The 26,278-nt window shown below is 33.7% G+C and overlaps 7 protein-coding genes and 2 pseudogenes across 8 annotated transcripts; 4 read left to right on the top strand and 5 right to left on the bottom strand.

Moving 5' to 3' along the window:
- Nucleotides 1-3: 3 nt before the first annotated feature.
- On the bottom strand, nt 4-2,583 carry LOC111293492 (cell wall / vacuolar inhibitor of fructosidase 1-like). Its single transcript, XM_022886238.2, has one exon. It carries the CDS (start codon nt 703-705, stop codon nt 163-165), a length of 543 nt encoding a protein of 180 aa, XP_022741973.2. The 5' UTR covers nt 706-2,583; the 3' UTR covers nt 4-162.
- Nucleotides 2,584-2,731: 148 nt separating this feature from the next.
- Nucleotides 2,732-3,530, bottom strand: LOC111293505 (cell wall / vacuolar inhibitor of fructosidase 1 pseudogene; annotated as a pseudogene). Its single transcript, XR_016328507.1, has one exon. The product of XR_016328507.1 is annotated as a cell wall / vacuolar inhibitor of fructosidase 1 pseudogene (transcript).
- Nucleotides 3,531-3,660: 130 nt separating this feature from the next.
- LOC111293521 (cell wall / vacuolar inhibitor of fructosidase 2-like) lies at nt 3,661-5,455 on the top strand. Its single transcript, XM_089745065.1, has 2 exons — nt 3,661-4,576; nt 4,661-5,455. Exon 2 carries the CDS (start codon nt 4,775-4,777, stop codon nt 5,129-5,131), a length of 357 nt encoding a protein of 118 aa, XP_089601191.1. The 5' UTR covers nt 3,661-4,576; nt 4,661-4,774; the 3' UTR covers nt 5,132-5,455.
- Nucleotides 5,456-7,451: 1,996 nt separating this feature from the next.
- On the bottom strand, nt 7,452-7,941 carry LOC111298601 (uncharacterized). The gene has a single exon (XM_022893329.2). The coding sequence runs from the start codon at nt 7,804-7,806 to the stop codon at nt 7,558-7,560; it is 249 nt and encodes an 82-aa protein (XP_022749064.1). The 5' UTR covers nt 7,807-7,941; the 3' UTR covers nt 7,452-7,557.
- Nucleotides 7,942-11,519: 3,578 nt separating this feature from the next.
- Nucleotides 11,520-13,299, top strand: LOC149514174 (uncharacterized). Its single transcript, XM_089745062.1, has 2 exons — nt 11,520-11,963; nt 12,740-13,299. The coding sequence occupies exons 1-2, from the start codon at nt 11,592-11,594 to the stop codon at nt 12,983-12,985; spliced, it is 618 nt and encodes a 205-aa protein (XP_089601188.1). The 5' UTR covers nt 11,520-11,591; the 3' UTR covers nt 12,986-13,299.
- Nucleotides 13,300-14,804: 1,505 nt separating this feature from the next.
- Nucleotides 14,805-16,963, bottom strand: LOC111293546 (uncharacterized). The gene is made up of 5 exons (XM_022886277.2): nt 16,895-16,963; nt 15,943-16,087; nt 15,674-15,869; nt 15,472-15,491; nt 14,805-15,173 (listed from the first exon to the last, which is right to left on the bottom strand). The coding sequence occupies exons 2-5, from the start codon at nt 16,056-16,058 to the stop codon at nt 15,143-15,145; spliced, it is 363 nt and encodes a 120-aa protein (XP_022742012.2). The 5' UTR covers nt 16,059-16,087; nt 16,895-16,963; the 3' UTR covers nt 14,805-15,142.
- Nucleotides 16,114-19,471, top strand: LOC111293535 (Pentatricopeptide repeat (PPR) superfamily protein). The gene has a single exon (XM_022886257.2). The coding sequence runs from the start codon at nt 17,319-17,321 to the stop codon at nt 19,311-19,313; it is 1,995 nt and encodes a 664-aa protein (XP_022741992.1). The 5' UTR covers nt 16,114-17,318; the 3' UTR covers nt 19,314-19,471.
- Nucleotides 19,472-21,733: 2,262 nt separating this feature from the next.
- LOC111293567 (F-box protein At5g49610 pseudogene) lies at nt 21,734-24,162 on the bottom strand (annotated as a pseudogene).
- On the top strand, nt 24,055-24,528 carry LOC111293558 (uncharacterized). Its single transcript, XM_022886297.2, has one exon. The coding sequence runs from the start codon at nt 24,055-24,057 to the stop codon at nt 24,526-24,528; it is 474 nt and encodes a 157-aa protein (XP_022742032.2).
- The last annotated feature ends 1,750 nt before the right edge of the window (nt 24,529-26,278 follow it).

Raw genomic sequence — 26,278 nt, 5'->3', positions numbered from 1 at the left:
GATGCTAATTGTATGGTCGAAAGTTGAAGCATCTTTCTTAGCTCTGAAGTACAACACTTCCAACCCAACAGAATAAAATTTACAGGCAGAAAATAAGTACACAAGGTTTCATGACTACACAGAAGCAGAAAATAAACAAAGATATAAGTAAATTTATAGTTATTAACCCTTCTGCAATACCTTGACAATGGCTACCGCCACATCAGAGAGGCTATGAAGAAGTTTGTTCCTATCACTTAATGGTGATTTCAAAGACCCTGAAAAATTCTTTTCACAAGCATCTGCCTCCCTAGCGGCATCAGATATCCCATCACTGGCAAATGCAAACTGGCCTTTGCTCAAAGCATCAATGGCTTGAGGAAGATTGTACTTGACAACTGGAATGTAAAGTTCTGCACAATAAGCCAGTGCTCTCTCCATCTGGGGGTCCGATGTTTGGTTTATCTGAGCTCGGATGTAATTCAATGTGTCAGTTGCATTTGCCAGCAGAATGTCAGCCATCACACTTGCCAGGCCTTTAACATCTGAGTTAGTGCTATTAGAGTTTGATCTCAAGGTAGAGATGCACAAGTCATAGAAAGGTGTTTTCTTACATATTTGGTCTACCAGATCATCACATTGGATTGATGGAAGAGAAATTGCAAGAAGAAGAAGAAGAAGAACGTGGAGAGAAGAGCTAGGTGGAGATGAGATTGAGGTTTTCATTTTTGTGGTAATGAGAAAGACTGGGTCAGGAGGGGGTGACTGGTTTGCTGCTTTACTTTGGTAATTGGATGCATTTTCTTTTTAAAGTATGTTAGGATCTTTCTTTTTGTTATGAAATTAGTACTTTATTGGATTTGGCTTTTGTTTTTATCGGGCCAAATTTTCTGTGTTCCCACATGAATGAATGCTACAACAGGCAACAGCCACCTACATTGTATCCTTTGTGCCTTGCGCGTAAGAGGTTAGTTTCTTTCACTTGTTCTGGATGGAACTTGCCTTGACATTATTCCTAAGATGAAGGATCATGAAACTCTTTGAACCACAAAAGAAGGCAATAATTTGTGCTTCATAAATAATGCATGAATAGTAAGGAAATATGCTAAATTGCCTTCCCTGATCCTCTATGTTTTGCAAAGTAGTACTTTCTTCAGCTATTCTGGTCTCATCATTTCATGGTATTTGAAGGAAAAACCTGGTGCCGCTTTTTTTTTTTTTTTTTTTTCCATCTTCTTTTGATAGTTCACGGGTCAAAACTTGGAACTCTGGATCTTCTTTTCATGGAAAGTTGTGGCTGCTAATTAGACTACTTATTTACTGTATCTTTACTTATTGTCACTTAATTAATGCTAGAACTTCCTTTACAAACTAGACTAGGTACACGTGTTTGGTTCTCTAAATTCTAGATTTAAAATTTTATTTTGTTTCTGGCGTATTCTTTTGTAATCTTTCCCCAGTCAATGTTTGCTGTACTTTAAAGAAAATGTGGAATGAACTCTTTCCCTGGTTAATACATTCACGTGCAGCTTTCTTATATATGTTGAATTGTTCTAGATCACGGGATTTTTTGGTGCAATGAAAAAGATTAAGCTCCTTGTCAAGTGTAGACAGATAACTCTGTAGTTGGAGTTTTTTTTTAATAGTAAACTTCAGAACGTTTCCTTAGTCTCTGGATATATGTTTCCAGTAAATCGGACGTTTTCCTACTCAGTCAGTCATCTTGCACTTAACAGAATAAAATTTGCAAGGCCCAAGGGAAAGGAATGTGAAGTTTTAGAGAAAAGAACCATTCTTAAATGACAGTGTTCTTACAAGATTCAAGAAAGTGTGTCAACTTCAGAGCAATACCTTGACAATGGCAGCAGCGAGTCAGCAACGTTTATACCAAGGAATCACCTTTTGTTTGCTTAATGCCAAATATTAATGTCACTTCTGGTGCGTTGGATTGTAATGCCGGCCAGCCAGCCAGCCTGCTAAGGCACCATCAAAGCTGTTGTAACTGCTTAACCTTAATCTTTCCATGTATTCTATTGTGTAACTTTTAAAAGGAAGAGAACCAATTCATCCAAATGTTTCAAGTTCTTATAAAAACAAGTACCTTGAATTTCAAGAATTGGTTTGATTTCTGTCGATACTAGAACAGAAGGGAGGTAAGAACATCTTAGTCATTTAATAAGAGTGTGTGTAGGTAGTCAATCAGGCCCTAAAATGATTCAGTATTTAGTTAAACAAGAAGACAAAGCACTGCCTTGAGCATTTTCCGGCGTTTTATATTCCAGGTAGAGTTTTCACTTTGCAGCAATTGACACTATGCTGATGATAGCCTGAGAACCAAAGCGGCAACCTTTTGTAAAGGGACCATAACTTTCTGTTAGTAATTACACGCATCTACCATTTATCCAAATGCTCGGATGCTTTCATTGCCAACTTTTAGTCAAAGCAAGAGGATACGAGGCAATTTGTTATGTCCTGAAAGGCAGGCAGGACTAAAACAGAGCGAGATCAAAGTCTGATTCGAGTGAACACTAACATGGACCAGATAACCATCCGAATCTGCTGATATACGGTTGTGTGTTTGTTGAATGGTTGGGAACTTAAGATTGAAACACATCTTTGTCTTTTAAGGATCTGTATTTTATTGGTTCGATTGGAGCACAAATAATGATTGAGATACTATTTCAATTGCAATAATGGATTTCTCAAATTAAAAATCTTAAATTCAAATGTTCCTTTTGCTACTTACGATAAATTCCAGTACTAATCGTTAACTATTTTATTCCTTTTCAAAGATTTCTACCACTTTTATACGTGCTTTTTTTTATTGGAGATCGTTTAATATTAAACACAAGTCCACATTTTAGAAAAATGACAAGATCAGCCTCAGAGTAATAATTGGACAATGGATGCAACCACAGCAGAAAGATCATGCACAACCTTGTTACTACTAGAAATTGGAAACTTGGGTTGGTTTTTGAATCTCCTTTCACAAGCATCAGCTTCATTGGCTGCATCAGTTGCACCCTGGACGCCAAACTTTGGATTACCTTTGGCAACAGCATCAATAGTCACTGGAATATCATACTTAATAATAGCGTTGTAATAATCAAAACAGTCACGCAAGGCCATTCGCAACTTTGGATCTTTGGCCCCTTTAAGCAACCCTGTAATCTGCCCCAGTGTTGCGGTGGTTTTGGCCTTCAGTTTATCTGCTACTATTTGGGCTAGCCCCAACAGGTCTGCACTGGAACTTCGAGGGTCTGATCGAAGGGTTGAAACGCAGAGATTGTAAAAGGGTGTTCCTTTGCAAGTTGTTTCTATCAGGTTGGCACCAGGTCCCCGCAATTCCAGGGCTAAATTCTGGCTTACAGGAAGGAAAGTGAAGGAAAATGCAAGCTGGAGCAGAGCTAAAGAGATGGTATTCTTCATCTTTGGTGTTGGAGAGGTTGTGAGAAGACAGGGTCTTTGGATTTTTTACACCTCCACCATCCCTAATATATATGTATATAGGAAATGGCTTCGAATAAAGGTTTGGGAATAAGTTTATCCAGAATTTAAAAGTAAAAATTTACATTAAATGCAATATATAACGTGAGAAGGTATACAATCGTTCTCTTATCTCATCGTTATCCTCTTTTATGACGTTCAAAAGTTGGAAATAAATATTTAGTCTTTGTGACAACTAATAACATTCTTAGAAATGGCAAAATTAAAACAAAGTTTTATCTACAAACAATGACTTATATGATGAAAAGAATGGAGGTGGGGATAAAAGAGATCTAATACGGAGACTCAGCATTTAATCTGTTAAAAATTATTTATTTTGATTTAAAAAATTTAAAAATATCACAATTTTATTTTTAAAAAAATACCACGCAATATATCATAACAATCTCAATAAATTTTCAATAACATATTAGGGCGTCACAATAGACAAAGGAATTCATGAAAAACTATATAGAATTCTTTTATATGATTGCTCGTTATGATTTCAAAGGATATATATATATATATATATATCTTTTTCGTCCATGCTACTTTCTTTGTCTATTACCCTTTGTATAGGATAACAACTGAAAGTGGATTCTTTTGTTTGCTGTGCTTTTCTCCTTCAATTATTTCACCTCTATCATCTCTATTCATACTTTGTGGACAAGATAATGTTCAGGGGCACTTAATCAGCATCCCTTATCATCTTTTCCCCAATGAGGGCTAAAAGTGATAAAATAAATCGTCCCCACATTCAATCAGGGAAAAAGAAAGGATTAGGGGCTGACAAAATTATTGCCAACAACAAATGAGGCATATTGTTATTGATAATTTAAAAAATGTTCATCAACTATAGGGAAATTATTTGTACTTAAAGTATTAAAATTTTATCCTCATTTCTAATTTTATTATTTTTCTATCTCAAACATTTTTCAATGATAATCACGTCAATGTTGTCGATGTGCTTTTTTCCACAAACGCATGAGAAGTAATTTTCTTTCTAGAATTTATAATGTCACTTTTTTATTTTTTTTACTTTCCTTTATGAAAAAAATTAATCATATCAATGTTTATACTTATGGTAAATCAATCAAAACAATCGAATAAGGTATGTTTTTCAACAGTTAGTAATACTATAATACTACTGTTTCCTTCTATGTTAGATTCTGTCATAACTTCGATTCTATGTCAGGAACGATTAATTTCTTAGAAAGGTGCAAATTACAAAATTCCAAGAGCTTACAAGGAGGAACCAAACCCCATTACCAGCATCTCATATCCTGTTCTTGTCCCATCTGCAACAAGTATGAATAAACTCATGCGTCAGATACTAACAGCTCTCCTGCTTATTCTAATCCTTGAATTCTTAGCAACAACATCAGTTTCAGTTACAAAGAAAGGAGTGGATTTGATACAAGAAACTTGCAAACACACTGGTTTTTTCAATCTTTGCGTCTCATCTCTTAGATCAGACCCCCGAAGCTCAAATGCAGACCTTGAAGGTCTTGCTCGAATATCAGTCGAGATTCTCCAGGACAAGGCTAAGGACACTCTAACTTACGTTGGAAACCTATTCAATCAGACCCTGTTCTATACAGATCCTACGGCAGCTGCATCGAATACTACCGGGCTTCTGTCGAAAGGCAACTCCGGAAGCCATTGATGCTTTGGCTTCTAAAAACTATGTGACATCCAAAAATGATGCAGCAGCTGCAGCTACTAATGTAGACTCATGTGAACAGCAATTCGCTAACAAATCACCATTTAATGATAGGGATAAAGTGGTCCATGATCTTGCTCTTGTGGCATCTAGCATTATAGGTTTGTTGGGTTAATTCGTTTATCATTGTTCATGGCCGAGCATCTGATTGATTTTCAAGCATCCATAAAGCATTGATGTCCGACTCTGAACTATGAACATGTTCAATAAACTGGAAAGGATTTAAATTCAGTTGCAATCTATGTTTGTTTATTCTTTTCTTTGTAAGGCAGTCCGGTATCCTTAGGTTTGCATACGCCTAAGCCTAATTCCCTTCCGGTTGATTCCAATTGTAATTCCTCTACAATTGGGCCGTTAAGTTTAAGGACCAATGGATCGATGCAAAGTTTTGTTTTAGCTAAAACGGTTCAAGCATCAAACCCTTTAACTTTGACAAAGTTGATTTTTATTTAAAAAAGAAAAACCTCTGGAAACCAATTTATTAGAATTTTGTTATTCTATAATCCTCTTCATTAATTAATTTTTAGTAGTATTATGATGGATAATGAGAACGGCCTTTATCTTCAAACTTTTTTATTTTAAAAAAATAAAGAAAATTCGAACCAATTTTTTGAGTAAAAGAAAAACGTGCATCAATAAAAAATTCAAATGTTTCATTTTCAAACTTATTAATGATTAATAGGCGACAAAGTTTGGAATATAATAATATTTTTCTGATAGGAAAGGTGTATATTTTCATGTTATCATAAATTTTCCATTTTTGAACAATTTATAATTAAACAGTTTTTATCAAATTCTCGACATATTTTTTTTTTTTTTAAATTAAGTGCGTGACAATATACAAAAATGTTTATTATAATATAAAGCATGATTACAACTTACATCTTTGAGTTGTGGGCTTTGGTCTAATGCTTGTATCTCTTTGGTAGAATCCTAGAAGGATTCTAACATCTCTATTCAAATTATTTATCGTCGACTCTGGGTGAGGAAATTTTTTTTTTCAAACTCTTAGTTAAGATTTGGAATTTATCCAACATTCATGTAAAATTTAAAAAGATGACTAAGAACATTATGACAAGAGTACAAAGTTTTAGAAAGGCTGTTTCTGAAGCGGCAAAATTGTCAAGCAAGAAGGAGGAAAATTTAAACAATATCACGAATTTTGTAACGACTAAAAGTAAAGATGACAATGAATAGAAATGAAATAAATTTTTGTTTATCTTAAATTCAATTTGATTTTATATAATCAATATTTGAATTTAATCTAATTTGATTTTAAAATATTATTTTTATATTCGATTTGACTTAACGCATATATATAATTATAATTAATTTGATTTGAAATTAATAAAATATTATTTTTAAATATAAATATATAATTAAATAAATATAAATATGTATATAAAATATAAATATAAAATTAAATAAATAATATATATATAAAAAAATCAAATTGAGTCCAAATAGATTCATCTAAAATTGATTCTGATCTTTTTTAAAAAAATGATAATAATAATTCAATCCAACTCAAAATCTAGTTTAAAAACGAAATCCTATAAAATTAGATCAAAATTCGATAAATTCGAATTGGATTGCCAAACTGGGTAAACGTCATAAGACATGTCCAACGTTTGGAGGAACGCAAAACTAAATGCGTTGGAAGAATTCATCATTAGCAACTTTGGCTTTGTTCAGAACAATGCTACTTTGAAAGCCTTTTTCTCTTTACATCTTTCCGAGAAACGATTGCCCTTCTACTTGGCCATCGTTATTTCTTTCCCCTTTGCAGAAAATGGTACACGCACCCACCAAACTCACAATTTCACATCAAAAAAGGTCATTATTTGCACAAGACAAAGTATTTCCCTAAGCATCTACACCCAACAGCACACTCCAGAATCTAGGAGACTAGAACCGACGTATTTGCTAGGTTCTTTTGGATGCTAGAAAACCTCATCCAACAGATAAATTGTGATTGATTGATCATCTCTAACCCAAATACTTGATATGTCTGAAGATTTTAAACCAGGTTGAGATGAACAACGTATTCACCTTTCAACTAAAATTAGTATTCGGAGCTAAATACGATAGTTTTTTCTGCTCAGAAAACAGGGCTCGAATCTTCTTTTTCTCAATTAAAAACCAAATTCCATAGCCTTCTAGCTAAGTAATCGGAAAACAATTGACATTATTGAGTAGTTATGAAATTATGAAAAAAAAAACAATAAATCAAGGAAAAGTCAAGAACCAAGAAGAACAGGGGTTACAAATTTTTACTTTGTAATTCAGATTAAATTGGTAAAAACTTACCAGCAAACTTAAGCCGATGGCTTATGTACAAAAATTTGGCATAAATTTCTGTTGAAGAATCAAAGCGTACATCCACAGAAAAGAAAAAAGAAACAGAGCATAGTAACTAAAGCCAAGGATTCCAAAACTGTGACGAAAGCCCACAACACATCGTCGACGATGGAAAAAACCAGCCAACTGAAGCTCTGCAAGCTCCAACCACTGGTCAAATACGACAAGTTGAAGTCAGGCCAACGGAAAACCGATGTTGGAAGGGAGAATTCGATGACCGGCCAGCGGAAAACTAACGGGGACCACATGGGGCACATCTGGCTCTGTTTTCTAGCCGCGACGGGGGATTTGTTCTTATACCGGTGAATGGGGTCCAACGTCCAACCGTCCTAGACGAGTCTTCTAGCTTAACCAGAAAGTTGGATTTAAAACTATTATTAGTTGGATATTTCCACATTTTCTTCTTCTTTTTTTTTTAATTTTTAATTTATATTTAAACTTCCTACTTTTATGTTTATTTGGTTAAAAAATAATAAGTAAATTATAGAAATAAATTTTTGGAATTTATAATTTTCAAGTTATAACACCAAAACATTTTATTTTTAAAATTAATACTCTATTTATCTTTTTTCTTATTCATCATTTTTTTTTGAAATGTCTTAAAATTATGTTTACTTTTTTTAACATCTAAAATTTTAATTTTTTTATATTTTAAATTTTTTTAACATAAAATATCATGAAATTTTAATTTTATAAAAAAGTTTAATTTTAATATTAAAGTTAATTTTTTTAATTTCGTAAAAATTAATACATGACAATTTTTGAAGAGTGAATATAATATATTTAAAATTTTATTTTTTCAATTGTATTGTAAAAAAATATTTTTTATCTATTAAATTAACCTATGTGAATTTTTTTTGTTCTTTTTAATACTATTATAGGTATGAATAATAATAGAAATATATAGTTTATATAAAATTCTTGTAGGCTTGGTTTAATAAAGTCCATGTAATCCAGCTACGAAAACAGAATTAGCTGTGCATTAATTTTAGTTGAAGCTGATGTGAGCAAGGACGACAGACATAAACATGTGAATTTAATTTCATTTAAATTTATCCGTTTTTTAATATAGTGATAACGAAGACGCGGGCACGCAGCAGATATACACACGTATAGAAAACGCGGAATTAATTTGCTCAAAAACAAAACATTACTTTTATATTTTATCCAGCCAGAAGCCTAGGGCTATTGAAATGATGTGATGTTTCCGGGTTTTCCTTTTCTTTTATTATTTTCTTTTTGCAAATATTTTGATTCATTCCCTTATTTTCCCATTATAATTTTTATGTAATAAATAAATAAATAAACATTAAAAAATAATTAAAGGAAAAAAAAAAAACAAACAAAATCAATCTTTCATGAGGACTAAATTAATTATTTGAAAAATAATTTATACATCTAATTATCTTAGGTGAGTTAAAGTCATCTAGATAAATACTAACAAATATTTTTCAAGTGCATGATAATCAAATCAAACTCAAATTTTAATTAATTTTTTTGTTAAAATTTTTTTTTAACTTTAATTTGTATCAATGATTAAATTAAATATTCAAATACATAACTAATATTTTTAAAATTGTAATACTCCTTTCATCCCAAATTATTTGTCATATATTAATTTTAACGAAATTTAAGAAAAAAAGTTTTGATTTTAATATATATAATATTAAAATTAAAATTTTTTTATAAAATTAAATTTTCATAATTTTTAATATCAACAAGAAAAAAAATCATAAAAAATAATTTTAAAATATAAAAATGAAAAAATTTTAGATATTAAAAAATCGAAAATTTGAAATATCTAAAAAAAGAATTAAAAAAAAGACAAAGAGAGTAATAATTTTTCATATTAATTAACCTTTTGTTGTACAAAATTTTGTTAATCTTTTTATCATCATCTAAAAGTGTTTTCATTTTTCTTTGGATAGGTAAACCCGAGTTGTTTTCATGTTGGCATTGTTTGTTGTTTAGTAGCTTCTTGGTAGGGCATTGAAAGCTACATGCCAAACAGATCCGTATCATATTCAAACACTATAAACTTTACATATAAATTTACTCTTTTCGTTCTAAAATATTTCATAAGGTTAAAAAAAAATTAATTTTAATATATTTAATATTAAAATTTAATTTTTTAGTAAATTAAAATTTTATAAATTTTAATGTTAAAAATAAAAAAATATAAAAAACAATTTTAAATTTTTTAAACATTAAAAAAAATAAAATTAAAAATTAAAACATCTAAAAAAATGAATAAATAAAATGAGTCAAGGGAAATATTAAATAACTCAATATATGATAATATTTTAATTTTGCTAATTAAGTTTTTCAGCAGTATATATATTAAAGAAAATTTCTAAATTTATTTAGATTTCCTCCGGCTAAAAACTATGGGAGATAAATTGTTGAGTACGCATTACCCATTTAAAGAGCCTTCACATGGATTGCAAGTTTCAGCGAAACTCAACTACCACGTGCATTCTTTGTTTTGAGTTTTGAGGTCAATAATTTAGGCCAGGCTGATTAATTTAGGTAGGTTTTCTTTTTCAAACTGGTCAAATCATTCTTTATTAATTTAGATGATAAACTTTTTTTTTTTTATTTTATTTACAATCTTTATCTCATATTTTTATCTGTTTCATTCAACAATTGCGTATCAAAACTTCATTCTGAAATTTTATTATTTCACAAAAGAAAATTCCATATTCAACATTGTATGTATTAGTTTCTGGAAGATAATATTTAGTATAATTTTCATTGTCATTATGATAAATATTTGAACTTATTATTACAATAATACTCTTTCAATCTCATTTTATTTGTCTATCCTTTTTTTTTTCGGATATTTCAAAATGATATACTATTTTTTTTGAATATCTCAAACTTTTATTTTTTTATATTTTAAGATTACTTTTATAATTTTTTAATTTTTTGACATTAAAAATAATGAAAATTTAATTTTATAACAAAAAATTTAAATTTAAATATTAAATATATTAAAGTCAAATTTTTTTAATTTTGTAAAAATCAATACATGACAAATAATATAAGACAAAGGAAGTATTATTATTTATGATTTAAAATTATTTTGTTTGATTAACAATTGATAATTTTTAAGAATTAAATATATTTATATTTGGTATTATTAAAAATTAAAAATTATTTTATTTGAAGAGTATTAAAAATAATCATATTATAATAATTATATAAGTTAATAATTTTAATATTGTTTAAAAATTAAAAAGTGTAAAATATTAATAATATTTTATTTATTTTATATAACTTATGAGTAAAATTTTAAATCAACAAAAAATGTAATAATATAATCTTATTTGTAAAATTAAAAATGTTATGGACCTATAAAATAATAATCTTAATATACCCTAAAGGGTTAAAATATCTATCATTTCACTCTATAAAAAACAAAGCGTTTATTTTATATCATATCTCTTTCAAAATCTAAGTTTCTTTCAAATAACAAAACAAAAAAAAAAGTATTAATCCACTGTAGAAATAATTTTATGATTTTTTTTTCTTGCAAAATACAAAGTAGAGGCTTAGGCTTTACAATGCACAGTGATTTTGGGCCCTTAAGTGAACATTTCCAAATTATAGACTCAGCCCTTGAATTATGGATTTAAATTTAACGGGCCAGCTTAACTTTGCAATGAATTTTTTTTGAAAAAAAAAAAAAAGAAAAAAACCCCTTAACCCTAGATTCTCCCAACACCCAACTAGTTCCTCGCACGTGACAAGCGGCTGATGAAGAAAAGCGTTAATGGGCGCGCCGCAATGATCCAAATGCCACAAAAATTACATATTCTCTCATTTAGACCGTTCGATCTCTCTCCACGTCAGCATCCGCGTGAATCCTCGTTTCAACGGCTGAGATCGAAGTTGCAGAAGCTACTGGTAGAGAGAGCAAACAAGCTTCCTCTCTCTCTTTTCCCTGCTCTCTCTCTTCCAAATTTCTGATTTTAATTCTGTTTTTTTTTTCCCGAGAAAAAAGAAAAAGAGAGAAGATTTCATTCGAGTTTTTCTGAAGATGAAGTTGATGGAAGAAGAGAGTGAATTTGAAGATGGAAAGGAAATTAGGTCTATGAAAGAGGAAGAGGTGGACGGTGAAGATGAAAGTGAAGTAGAAGGCGGTGGAGAAGAAGAAGAAGAAGAGGATGACGACGACGAAGATGATGATGACGGCGAAGATGATGACGACGATGAAGACGGAGAAGAAGAGGATGATGATGATGAAGTGCAGGTTATCCCTTCTTCGGGTGGTCCTCCGCTGCAGTCAGTTGATGATGATGAGGATGACGATGAGGACGAAGATGATGAAGACGACGAGGACGACGGTGAAGGCGGCGGCGATGACGACGACGACGACGACAGCGATGATGATGATGAAGGTGAAGAGGAGGTAACTTCTTTTAATCTACTTTAATTCCAGTTAATTATTGTGATTGTTTCAAAATTTTGTACTTTCAAGTCTTTTTCTGCCGAGATTGTTCAGATCCGGTGTTTCTTTTAATTAGTTTGTTAATTGTTAGATTCTTTCACCAATCTGACGTTAAGCCTCAAATCTTTGGAGTTCTTTTATGTGCCTATTTAAAAATCGAGCTTAATTTTTCATGTATTATACCATTTCTCGAAGGATATTTGGTGTTTCCTAAGTTTTCCTGTCAGATCTGTTCTTCCTTTTCTACGTGGAGTAAAGGAGAATATAAGAGGCGGCTTTCACTCCATTAACTGTTTCTTTAATTATTACAGTTATGTAATCACCATAACTTCACAGATCTAAAACTATATAGAATTGATTCAGCTTAGTTACTATAGCTGATGGCCGGTATCATAATCCAAAATACAAAATCTCTCCGTCGTGCTTTGGATAGTTTAGAGCTTTTAAATTCTGAGTATGAAGCTTTAGATCTGGGCTTATACTTCGAATTTGTATCCTTTTGTTTCTCAGTTAATTATCCAGCTGCGGGATCTCCTCAGTTTTATCAAAGGACTTTTAAATTCCAGTAAATTCTGTTTCTTAATGAAAACATTTTTTTGAGCAATTTTTCAATCTTACTGTACTTTTTATTTGGTTGGCATCATCTTTAATTTGTTCCATGTTTGGCAACTAGGAATATCTATTGGAAAATTGGTTTGTTAATATTCCTTTTGTCATTGCTTTTACCTGTTTTCTAGGAGGATATCGGAACAGAATACCTTGTCCGACCTGTCGCTCGTGCTGAAGACGAGGAAGATGCTAGTGATTTTGAGCCAGAAGAAAATGGTGAGGAGGATGTAGAGGAAGAGGAGGAAGATGAAGATGATGATGAGGCTGGTGGAAAGATTGAAGCTCCACCTAAGAGGAAGAGATCGGACAGAGATGATTCTGATGATGGTGATGGTGGTGGTGGAGCGGATGATGAGAGACCCTCGAAACGATAGGGCTGGCCCCTTGGTTTGAGGAAGGACCAGTGACAATTGCCACATAGGTCAATCTCTATCTCTTAAAAAACATCTCTTCCTTGTCTAGAAAGAATATGATAGGATGCGTTACGCATTCTATTTTTAGTTGTATCATCATGGTTCAGTACTTGTAGTGTTTACATGTTCAATCTGGTAATGCATAGTTATGTTCTCTGAAAAAAGAAAACTATTAGGAACAATTGGTTTGGAATTTGTGTAAGATTATGGAGTTGGATTAAACTGTAGACTTTGAGAATCCCCATCTTTTAGGATGATAGCATGTTTTTTTTCTAGTCAGGTTTTGTTTCTTAAAAATTCTTATGATGCGTTGAATGATTTTTGGATGGCATTTGATTTTTGCATGATGATGATGGGTCTGGTTGCAATTTTCAATTGATTGATCGAAATTATCTGGATTTTTTTTTAATAAATAATGACTTTACTAGCAAATTGAGAATTGATTGGGTAAGGTCCGGAGGGGCATGTATTTTTTGAAAATGGGCTTAGATTCTCGAGAGTAAGATTTAAGATCATACAAGTATGATCTGATTCTGGTTCAACTGGGCTCGTGGATCTTTAACAGGTCAATGCCAACATCTTGCGAACCCAATCTCTAATCTGATGATATGGTAAACCTGGAACCAGCTTCTTTTAATTTGGTACGAGTAAAAATTAAAATAAAGAAATGAGTTAAAGAAATGGGAGAGGGGAGAACCGAAAAAGTAAGATACTGTATATTTAATTATGGGCCAGAATTCTGGGCAATAGTTTTTCAGAATGTGTTTCTTAAATGAAAGCTTGGTAGCACTTACTGGGGGCCTGAGCCTTGGCATGGGCCTGACTGCGGAATGAGGATGGTAACAGCAGATACAGGCAGACACACAAGGCTTGTCGGCTTGGGCAAATTTTAAAGTCAAAGTGTCAACATCAATTACGCCATTGAAGATGAACCTGGACGTAACTTTTGAAAACTGCCACCTCTATCAACATTTCCCGTCATCGAAGTACATGGAAAATGAAGTGTAAATCTGTAACACTAGCATTATGTAATGTACCCTTATTTATTGACTCATTTCCTGTGACCTAGTGTAATCTTTTGGTTTCTTTCGGCTTGGCTGGCAGTTCTCTGCTTTTACTCGATTATCGATCCTTGTTTTTATCACCGTCTATATAATATTTTATATATATATATATTTGTTGAATTTCATGCTTACCACTTTCATATATGTTGCAGCAAGTAAATGGTGTCATATTGAAATCTCAAATCACTCGTTACTCATGTACCATGTTTTTTTTTTTTTTTTTTAAACTTGTTTAAAGATATCTTACAGGCTCTTTAACTTAACAAATATACTTAAGTCAGCATTTGTGCCAACAAAAGCTACAGGCCACTCGTCAACAACTTGATTACTGCTATTGTAATCTCAAGCATCTTAAACTCGTATCTTTCGTGTTCCTTGGAATCCTTCAGATGTTGATAGGAGTTATTGCTTAAGATTGATTCTCTCAACTAGCAAATAGAACCCAATAATCTCGTAAGTTCCAATATCTGATCCTACATTCTTGATTATATTGAAATATGCATGTGGGAGAATTATAAAAATATAGAAATACTAAAAGGCTGTCACCACAACCCTGTGCATCAGTGTACCATTGGAAGAGTATTGCTCCATTGCCTTACAATTGAAATGAAAAGTTGAAGAATTCATTCATCACATGATTGGTACTCACTATTCAGTGGGAGAAGTCAATCGAGTCTGAGGATACGGAACATAAGCTATATAGGGAACAAAATCAGTAGCATGCATAAAAATTTAGGACTCCATTGCGAAACTAACTTGGAATGATCATGTTTTTCAGAGTTCAAAATTCCATCTTACAATCTCAGAGGTGTTCTCTATATTCGCAACAAGCTACAAACATAAAGACTGAAAATATCTCAACAAGGTTTGATTAAGGAAATGCTAAAAGCAATAGAAGTGAATCAAAAGGTAAAGATCATAACGATTACCAGATGGATACCATTATAGAAAGGAGTCTTCTCGAATTGCAAGGATAACAAGACTATGTTGTAGCCAGCAGCAAGGACAACAAAACACAGCTTCTCTTTTCAGGCAAGATGTAGCAGAGACTTCTTCAGAATATATGCACAATGTCATAGGCAAATCTATTTTTGTTAAAGAAAGCAACAACTGACAAAAATGGATCTTAAATTGGAAGCCAAAGAAATTTTACTCCTAAGATTTGCTGGGCCAGCCAAACCAACTTGGTTGCATTATTACTTAACTTAATTAAGCAATTTAGACATGACATATCTAAATGGTAGATGCTATAAGGCTGAAAGTGACATTCATCTCACGAAATAAAACAGACAGTATATAAGATTTAACAACTAGGTTCCACAGTGAGTGCTGCTGTGTATCTATGTAACACTTATGAAGGTTCTCAACTTAAAGAAAGGATACGTCCAGAATAGCACGAATGACTGCAAAAATATAAGAACATAGTTAGCCGATAAAATTATTAAAGAATAGATGAAGCACAACACAAGCAAGGCAGAAAATTTTGATTCCTCAAGTAGAATGTTCACATGAGGAACTTTATGCAGACAGTTTAGAAGATGTAACATGGAAAATGAATTGCAACTCAAAACATAAAGAAGCTTACCATAAGTCCACCCATCAATCCATCGAGTATAATCCGGTTCCAGCTATCGAAATATGAATGAACTGAGAACTTTGCCTTTGCTATGAGTCCAATTGAAGTAATTGTCATGACAAGAAAATAGAAGATAAACCCCACAAAGCCTGTGAACCCAAAAATTCCAGCAATAACCCCTCCAGTGATAGACATAAATGTCCGGCTGCAAATTAAAACAATGCTTAGATATTGGAATCGAGACAGAATTTATTATCTCACTAAATGTGAAAACTAACCTGTAATATATAACTTTCATGTTGTTTTGCAAATTCTCCGCACTAAAAGTTGGTACATCATTCATAGCTTCACCTGATTTCTTCTCAGATGAACTTGAATCACTATGTCCAGCCATAACTTCTTCTTTACGTGGTTTACAACTTTCTGGAAACAAAATATAGGCAATGAATTATCTACGAATTTTATATAAACCACTAACACTATTGCTTCCATATTTTTAAAGAAACAAAGAAAGATATCAGAAACCATATAACATAGTGCATGAATTAGCTAATGAAGCATAAGCAAACCACTTAAACCAGCATAGCAACATAAAATGCAAGCATTCCAATGTCACAAGGTAACAGAGAAGGTTTCCTATACAACGGAATCATTAAACAAGGTCTTTCAAAGCAACCCGAAGAAACAATCCTAAAGCACTAACTGTGCTAATCTAAAAGATCAATTCACTATTACCCAAAGCATTTATCTCATTGAAATTTATCATATTACGGGTCAATTCGTTCTTTGACTATGACAGAAAATATTATCCGAATAACTGGGATTGCTCAAGAAGTGACCATGAAAACTACATAATACAAATTCATGGGCATGGTGGGAGAAAATGCTAAGCTTTACTAACCCATTGACCAAAGAAAAGAAAAGGCAGCAACTTTCAAATTTCGGAGCTTTGATCAAAAGAAAGCAGATTTATTATCAAAATTTCGAAATTTCAACTAATTATTATGAAAGAAAATAAGAAAATTAACCGACTTTCACATCCAACGTAATTGAAAAGCAAGGATGGTAATAGATCTAAGCAACCAGAAACATTCAAAAACAAACAAGAAAAATACAAATTAAAAAAATGGGTTTTTTTTTATTATTATTATGAAAGCAGAGTGTTACAAACATAAGAACAAAAAAGAAAATTTTAATTTAAAGAAAAAAAAAACGAAAACAAAGATTTACCAAGAAGATCGGAGGATTGGAGAGGCCCTTTTTTTCTTGCGTTCTGCTACTGAGAATTCACTTTGAGACAGACGGCCGACTGGATTTGTTTGTGCTTTTATTGTAATTGTTATAATTAATTCTTTATAACCCCCTATACTTTTTATAATTTCGATTACTTCCCATTTGGTTTTTCTAAATTACAAAAATATTCCCCACATAGTGCTTTTCGAGAAATAAAAAGGCGTCTTGTTACACCCTTTTGTACTCTGAGTTCTTGTTCTCTGCAACAGCGTCCTTGTTTTCTTCAGTCCGAGTCTTTTGCAGTTCAGATTCAAACCCTTCAAAGCAGATTGGCCCCTCTAGTTTAAGGTACTTCTTTTTGTTAGTTTCATTTTTGTTTCCTGAATTCAGGAAGTGAAATTTTGAGCTTCAGTTTTTAATCATGTACTTAAGAGAAGGACGTTCTCTATTGCTGAAAGTTAGGAAACCTTCAATCCCATTTATTTTAAACACAAACCCACTTTTAAAACCCAACAAAGAGTCCCAAACTGAACAAAACCAAAACCAATTCGAAGAATCCCAAGTACTGAACGTATTAAAACAAGAACCCAACATTTCTTTAGCTTTACATTATTTCAAATCCATAGCCAATTCAAATTCCTTTAAACACACCCTGAAAACATACCAATGCATGGTCCATAAGCTTGCACTTGAATCTGAAATAGATGGTATCCAATATCTTTTACAACAGATGAAGTTAGAAGGAATTAGCTGTAGTGAGGACTTGTTTGTAATTGTGATTGATTCTTATCACCAAAAGGGGTTAGGTGAACAAGCTTTGAAAATGTTTTATAGGATAAAGGAATTTGGTTGTGAACCAACGGTTAAGATTTATAACCATGTTTTGGATGCATTGCTTAGTGAAAAAAGGTTTTCCATGATTCATCCGATATATGGTAATATGAAGAGAGATGGTTTGGAGCCGAATTTGCAGACTTATAATATTCTTTTGAAAGCTTTGTGTATGAATAATAAGATAGATAGTGCTTGCAAGTTGATAAATGAAATGGCAAGCGTGGGGTATTCTCCAGATGCTATGTGCTATACCACTATAATTTCTTCAATGTGTAAGCTTGGTAAGGTTGAAGAAGCAAGGGAGCTCGTGATGAGATTTAGATCATATGTGAGTGTGTATAATGCTTTGATAAGTGGATTTTGTGGGGAATACAAGCTTAAGGAGGCCCTTGGTTTGTTAGAAGAAATGTTGGTGGAGGGATTAGACCCTGATGTTAGAACGTATTCGATGATTATCAGTTCCCTTTCTAGTGTGGGAAATGTTGAGTTGTCGCTTGCAGTTTTTGCCAAGATGTTTGTGAGAGGATGCAGCCCCAATATCTACACCTTTTCTTCCTTGATAAAGGGGTATTTCATGGCAGGAAAGGTGCATGAAGCGTTTGACTTCTGGAACCAGATGATTAGAGAGGGACTTGAAGCAAATGTGGTTGTCTATAACACTGTAATACATGGTCTCTGCTTAAATGGAAAGGTGGGTGAGGCTTTATCTGTCTCCTATCAGATGGAGGAAAATGGCTGCCCTCCAAATGTAACCTCATATAGCTCTCTTATTAATGGATTTGCAAAGGTTAGTGACTTGGTTGGTGCATCTGAAACATGGAACAGAATGATGACTAATGGTTGTCATCCCAACGTTGTGGCATACACCAGCATGGTGGATGTCCTTTGTCGGCATTGCATGTTTGACCAAGCTCATTCTCTTATAGAGAAGATGGCATTGGAAAACTGTTCTCCTAACACAGTTACTTTCAACGCATTTATCAAAGGTTTATGTAGTAGTGGAAGAATTGATTGGGCAATAAAAGCACTGGATCAAATGAGGAATTATGGTTGTGCACCTAACATCATAACATATAATGAGCTACTGGATGGTCTCATCAAAGTAAATAGACTAGAAGAAGCATTTGAGCTTGTGAGGGAGATTGAAGAAAGAGGGATAGAATGGAATTTAGTCACTTACAATACCATTTTGTCTGGATTTTGTCATCCTGGTATGCTTGATGTAGCTCTGCAACTTTTTGGGAAAATGCTGGCTCGAGGTATAAAACCTGATGCAATCACATTTAACATAATAATGTTTACCTACTGTAAGCGGGGTAAGGTGAAGATTGCTGTCCAACTTTTTGATCGCATTCGTGCTGGGGGTGACTGGCATCCAGACATAATTTCATACACCAGTCTTCTATGGGGCCTCTGTAATTGGATTGGTATAGAAGAGGCCATCAGTCACCTTAATAAGATGATAAATGAAGGGATATGTCCCAATGTTGCAACATGGCATGTGTTAATCCATTGTTTGTTTAACAACTTGGGTCATTTGGGACCAATTCATATCTTGGATGATATTCTAGGTAATGGATGAGAATGTGTTCGGGCATTCTTTTTGTACCAAGGCAGATTTAGAGGAGAATTCGCTCTTGCTGAATTGTTGTTTAACATAATTTATTTTGTATTGGATTGTAGCAGGATAAACATTCTGTTTACTTTCAAGTGTGGTTATACCATTTTTTTTCTACTCAATGTGGCTTTGCCTTCTACATTTCATTGCTTTTTTTTCTTTTCTTTTTTTACCTTCTATACTGTAAATGAGTCTTGGCCTTTGAATTTTGATTGATAACCAGGAGAAAATTGATAATCAACTCTCTAATTCAAATCATTTATGATTAAAAAAAATATATGGTACAGATTGTTTGCACAATTTCTTTAAGCAAAGGAAACCTGGTGGACTAAAACAATCTACTTAGCGATAACCACTATGTAAATGAGAACTGGCAATTCAGCCAATAGCTCCCTTTGGGATGGAACCCTCCGAAGACGCTTTCATTTCCACTTATATATAGAGTTAGTCCAACATAAGGAATTAAGTAGGAGCAATCAGGTAGTTGATGCTAGAGGCATAAAAAAAACGGGGGCTCCAATGGCTTCCCAAATGCATGATCTATTACTTTTGCAAATGATGATGCACTCAAATCAAGTTATGGCCTTGGAAATCCTCTCACTTGTCTTCTTAATTGCCTGCATCAAGAATGTAGTTCCATAACCTGTCATGCAGAGAAACAAGTGTATGCAAAATTCTGAAAGAGAGTAAATATCAGAGAAGACACGTACTTCAAAGTTTCCAACTTCTTGGAAAGCAAATTGTAGGATTACATCTTTCGTCAAAGCATTAGAGATTGGCCTTTTTGGCATCAATGGTTAAATTTGGAGCAACTTTATCCAAACCAAGACCCAAAGCAGCGTACAAGAAAAACTCAGCCTCTAAATTCACAGGAAACTAACACATTCACATCGGATTTAGGGACCAAGTTAGGAGTTTTTATAATCTACGAAAGAGTCTGAAGAATATGCTGGAGGAAGGAGGGAGAACAGGAAAGAAATGGCAACAATGGCTGCACAGGAAAAGGAAGGTATCATGGTTTTGATTGCCTGAGTTCTTTTGCTAGTGATACTGATGCATTTCTACTTGAATGACAACAAGGCTGAAGGGGTTGTAATGTGGCAAATGGGGGAACTTTGGTCAAACCCCAAAATTGCCAGGCGGGGTATTGATGTTCATCAGTTACTGACTCGGGAGGAGGATTAGGAGGGGTTTGGTTTCATGAAGCTAATAAATGGCCATCGTCTTTTCCGTGAAGACCCTTGGGATTACAAAACTCATCTTGCTTGTAAGGTTTTTGATAAAATAATAATAATAATAAAATCCAGTACGTCTTTTGTTAAGATTATGATTTATGATCCATCTGTATTAACAAAGTTTAATTGGAAAAATGCTGCTCTAAGAATGTACAAGGACATTATCCTCTTAAATTGGCAATTAAATCCGCATGATAAGAACTGAACTTTGGGTTTTTCAATGAGAAGTTGGAGCGAGTGCGCATGGACTCTAGTGCCGGAGCCAGATATAATCTGTGACCAACTGGAAATCAAGTTAATAAGAAACACTTTAACTAGGCTCAACTTATTGCTTCTGAACATTAACATGGTATGGTAAAAGCTCAAACACATGCTGGTATAAAAGCGATTATCTTTCTGGAAATATGATGTTTGCCTCCTTGAATTTGTTTATTACAGATTCAATCTAACTAAAACCAAACCATTCCTGCAATAAATTCCACAGACTACATTCCATTCAATTATTAAAACATATAAAGCAGTTTCTCAGCCTTGAATGTTATGCAGAAAGCTAAAGGCATCACTTCATAACATACCCACTTCATTTTCAGGCTTCAAGATAGAAGATAAAAGGGGAAAAGTAACATGCACAATATTTGACCTCATATCCACCCTAAAAGTATGATACAAAAATGACTACAAAAATAAGAGCCACTGGTGATACGTGATCTGCCTTTCCTTTCTTTTTCTGGAGAAGAAAAAGTTCTAGCATTCAACAGGTAAACAATTCCGGAACAGGTTTTTAAGAGAGGGAAACCTGGATCGGGAAACAAAGGTGAAAATAATAACCACTTTTCTAGGATAGAATGTAGGCATTTATCTTTGCTGGGTTGAACTGAGATGCTATGAATTCAACGAATACTAAAATTAACCAAGCTTTGATTAACCCTAGTGATGGTGTGCCAAAACGCACTTAACATGCTTCAAACACTCTCAACCATGTCATGATTTTGTCCCACTACCACCAATTACTTGAATACTGCTTTAAAGGTTATAATTAATAACTTGTGATCATAACTTTTGCCAAAAAAAAAAAAGTTACAAATTTCAGAACCACAATCATACTCGGCTTAGTAAGTTGGCCATATGAATAACTGCATACAATAAATTTAAATGATAAAGAAAGAGTTTAAAATTCACAAATGTGTGAGTCACAATGTTTGAAATGAGTTATTTATGTACAACAGTTTATTATAGGTTGACCACACCTTAATCACAAGGGAAGATTGTGTTCCGAAATGCATGTGCTGAGAACCACAATGGAAGGTTAGCACTGTTCTTCAGGTACATCTCCTTCCACACTCTACTCCTCTGATGGTATGCTAAGAACTGCTTGCGGATTGCCAAAAAATAAACATTTCTCCAGTTTGAGTGATAGGGAAAATGCCAGGTCCTAGTCCCCCTAAGACTCACCCCATCTACCATATGCAACAGTTCCCTCTCATAGTCTTTCATCACCCAAATCTCCATCCATGCATCTGAAATCTGATTCAAAGGTAAACACCCCCTGAACTCCAAAAAATAAACTCTATTCCCAGTCCCATAACTCACTTCATCAGTCAATGAAATCACCCTCCAAATCTCATAATCCAGATCAAGTGCAAGTATACAGGAACAACTAAAAGTCAACCAATGAAGGGCACTGTTAACATATACAACTTAATTCCTGTTCATATGGGTGAACTGATCTTCTTGAAACTAAACAAACTTCCTCCACTCATTCAAATCCGATTCGAATATCAAACATATAAAAGTCCCATCAGATCTATGACCAAACCTACAATGATGCACCGCTAACACAACATTAAACTTATTCCTTGATAAATCGCACGCCAAGCCAACAAGCGTGGCTTCACCATGCAGATAAAACCGCGTGACAGGCCTCTCTTTACTCTTAGGAAGCAGCTTAAACTCTCCAGTCACAGGGTTACAAATGTAGTAAACACCCTTATCAGGAATGCTAGAAGTACACAACAAGCCATTACATGAAGCTCTAACCTTGACTCTTATTTTCAAGAAATCCAACGAAAATACAGAGACACCTCTTTAATTATCAACTCAAATCAAGCTTGATTTTGATTCCGTTGAATCAGAAATCTCAACCATGACCATAGGATTCTTAGCGGACACCTCATAATACAGTCTTATAAACTACTTACCTTATGCTAATCTATACCAAAGATTGCAAACAGTTTTTGTTTTAAAAAAGGATCTTTACAGTCAATCTTGCAAGAATTTGTACGCTAACTTCGTCAGGGAAAAAACCCATCTCTCAAATTCATAATTCAATTGAGAAAACTAAAAAATAAAGATTAAACTTCACTGACCAGATGCATAAATTTGGAGATAGGAATTGAAACTGCCATTTATGAGACAAAGAAAAGTCCTTTTTTTTTTTTTTTTTCTTCTTTTAGGGTTTTAAAGAATCGATTGGTAAAACTAATTGTGCTGGTAGGAGATGGCAGTTAGAGGAATTTTATTGTGGATTGATTGGCGATCAGCTTAATGTAAAATTTGGTTATCTGAACAAGTTTTTTAGCGTTCTCAATGGCTGCGATGATATCGCAGTGAGTTTGGACTTGTGGGCCCTTCACAAACTTGTTAAGGGGTCCACTAGCCACTTCGCATTCAAGAAAATATGACAAAACCCAGAAGAATTCAGCTGGATAATATAAAATACATAAAGCCCAAAAGAAAAGAAAAGGTAAACTTGAAAAAGAGAACATGATGATCCATTTCCAATGTTAGTATTTAGAAACAAGTCTCTATTAAAAACACAAAAAAAAAAAAAAGAAAAAGAAAACGTTAGAATTCGTTGAACATTTTAATGTGAAAAAAATGGTGTATGGAATAGAAAAGAGTTATTTCAGGGGTACGTTTATGTCAAGATCGGCGTCCGGATCCGGATCCAGATCCAGATCCGGGGTGTTGAAGGCCACAAGGGAGACTACCCAACTACCCAATTGGGAGTCTCGGCCCCTGACATATGTTTATATGCCTAACATCGTGTGAAAGGAGTAACGTCAAGTGTCATCTTTTCTTCTTTCTCTTGTTTTTACAACCTATTGGCAAAATAATTATCCATTATATTTCTATGTCAGAAATTGAAATTAAAAAAACTAACTTTCATAAAGGACAAATGGTATTCTATTATTATCATGACGACATTAGGTTTTGAGGGTAAATTTTTCTTCAAGAAAGTTCAAAGTTTTCTGTAAACTTTCTTATTATATCTGGAAACAAGTGATTCTTGTCATGAGATCGGATAATATGACCACGTAGCACGTCCCTCCAGGCTCCAATAAGCGAAAGAGTTTAATTTGAAATGAAATACCATTTCAATACTCTACCTCCACCTCAAACCCTCATCCCAATCCTTGTTCTATAAAACCAAAAACACCGCACCGAAGGTGAAGGCAAAACCGCGAAAGATGTCTCTAGTAACGCACGAAATGAAGGCCAAAGCTGAAGTTTATTATGGGGATGAAACATGCAGAGAAAAGTTCACGTTGTTGTTACAAGAAAAAGGCTTGCCTAATGGCTTGCTAACTTTGCAAGACATACAGGAATGTGGGTACGTTGAGGAGACCGGCTTTGTCTGGCTCCGGCATAAAAAGAAGAGGGACTTGAACAAGTTTGACGATGTCGTCATCAGCTACGAAACTGAAATTACAGCTTATTTCGAGCCAAACAAGATCAAGAATCTGACTGGTGTCAAAGCCAAGGAGTTCATGTTTTGGGTCACCTTAACAGAAATCTCCGTCGAAGAATCTCCTTCTGCCTCAATTACGTTCAAGACTCTGTTCGGCTTGTCCAGGTCATTCCCGGTATCAGCGTTTAAAGTTCAGATAGTCAATGAAGAGGTGAAGGGTTTAGTGGAGGAAACGAAGGCGCTGGGAAAATAATGCAAGAAAGAGAGCTTTCTTTACTTGCATGTTTAAAATTTCTTAAATCTGTGTATTTATTGTCCTTTGAATGTTTTAAACAGCCTCCATTTGTTTATTTGTAATTATTTTAGTGACCGAAGGATGTCATGATCTATTTATATATGTGGAAGGCAAAATCACTTGATTTTAAGCAAGGTAGAGAAAAAGGGAAGAATATGCTGAAAAATGCTTGTTCGGAGAGAATATGCTTTATAGTGCCCAATTCCTGCGTTCCATCTTCTCTTACAATCACTCACGCAAGAGCAAGGATAAAAAGTTGTGTAAAATGCAGCTGCTAGCTTAAAGTTGGGAGAGAAATTGACCTTTGACCTGCTCGCTAAAACCCAGTTAAATTATTGAAATCCCAATTTCAAACAACATTTGCTGAAATTATGATTTGATAATCAGCATCTCTGAGACAACTAGGAGCTTTAAGAAGATTTATCAACAAACTCTCAGTAATATACGCGGGCCTATCCTGGCTAAAATGCAAATCACTTGGCTAGACCAGCTCAACAGCCCTTCGTTCCCGTGGGATAGCTCCTTGCCAAAAGGTTTGACATTTGTTCCAAAAGTCTCAAAAAATAGCTTCTACTTTCAGGCATAGCTATGATTTTGCAGTTATCCAACAATTCTTCATAATCATATTCCTTTTTCAATGAGATTCATATCAGAGAAAACAAACAGTTACAGAGCTTGTCATAAGTTGATAGTGGAGATCTTCTCATAAATCGTGTTACCAAAGAAACGAGAAAAAAAGGCGCAGGCTGTTATTCAGAGTTTAGCGATTCAAGAGATGAATCAGACTCCTTAGGTTATAAACATCTCTATAAGATAGTATCAGATAAGTCAATATATTCATCTCTATTTCTATAAAGAAAAGGTGTCAGTTGGCTCATTCAATATATAAGACAAACAAAGAACTCCAAAAAGGAAAAAGAAAATAAAAAATCGACAACTTTGAGTTGTGACACACTAGGGTGCAGACCAATGAAAGCATACAAAAGGATGAATATCGAGGTTCAGATGCAGCCAATGACTGATTCGAAACGGTTGCAAGTCTCTCTGTAGCTCAGCTAGTGCAGGAAAGAAGAAAGTAAAGAAGCATTAGTTGTATTTGATTGTACAGAGACTACCATAGCATGAGATATGAGACTGGTTCTGATGATTATGGCCAGAGTAAGAATGCTCCGGATGCAACATGGATATGTTTTTCATGTAAATACAAGGTATACTCAAAAGTCAAAAGATACTTTCTAAGTGGGTTTCATTGTTTATTTCTGTCGCTATGTACGACTGAGAATTAATTTCTTAGGTAGGCAGAAGCCATAGTTCGCTTGAAGAGGAGAAAATTAGCGTAAGCTGAAGCATGAATAGCTCTAATACAAGTAACAAAAACTGTTCCTAGCAATGTGTGCTTGTCTTACCTTCTTCGTCACTAGTGACTTCAACCTCTTCATCCTTTCGAAATTTGGCGTCCGGCCTTTCTGAATAGCTCCAAACTCCAATTACTATCTTCACTTTGACTTTTCTGGATTTATCATCATTCTCCTTAGATGATTTGGTCTGTAATTCAAGAATCCAATTGCAAAAAAAAAAAAAAAAAAAAAAGATTATATACACTATTGTAGAAGAATATAATTTCAAAACCCAGCCATGAATTGAACCCTGTAACTTTACATTGTAACCCCAAAAGCTTTTTGCAAAAGCAACGTTCTCACTGTAAAAT

The sequence above is a fragment of the Durio zibethinus genome, chromosome 16 (assembly GCF_047325235.1).
Source record: "Durio zibethinus cultivar Kanyao isolate XHJ-2024 chromosome 16, ASM4732523v1, whole genome shotgun sequence".
Lineage (NCBI taxonomy): Eukaryota > Viridiplantae > Streptophyta > Magnoliopsida > Malvales > Malvaceae > Durio > Durio zibethinus.
This window is presented reverse-complemented; position numbering and strand designations above follow the sequence as displayed.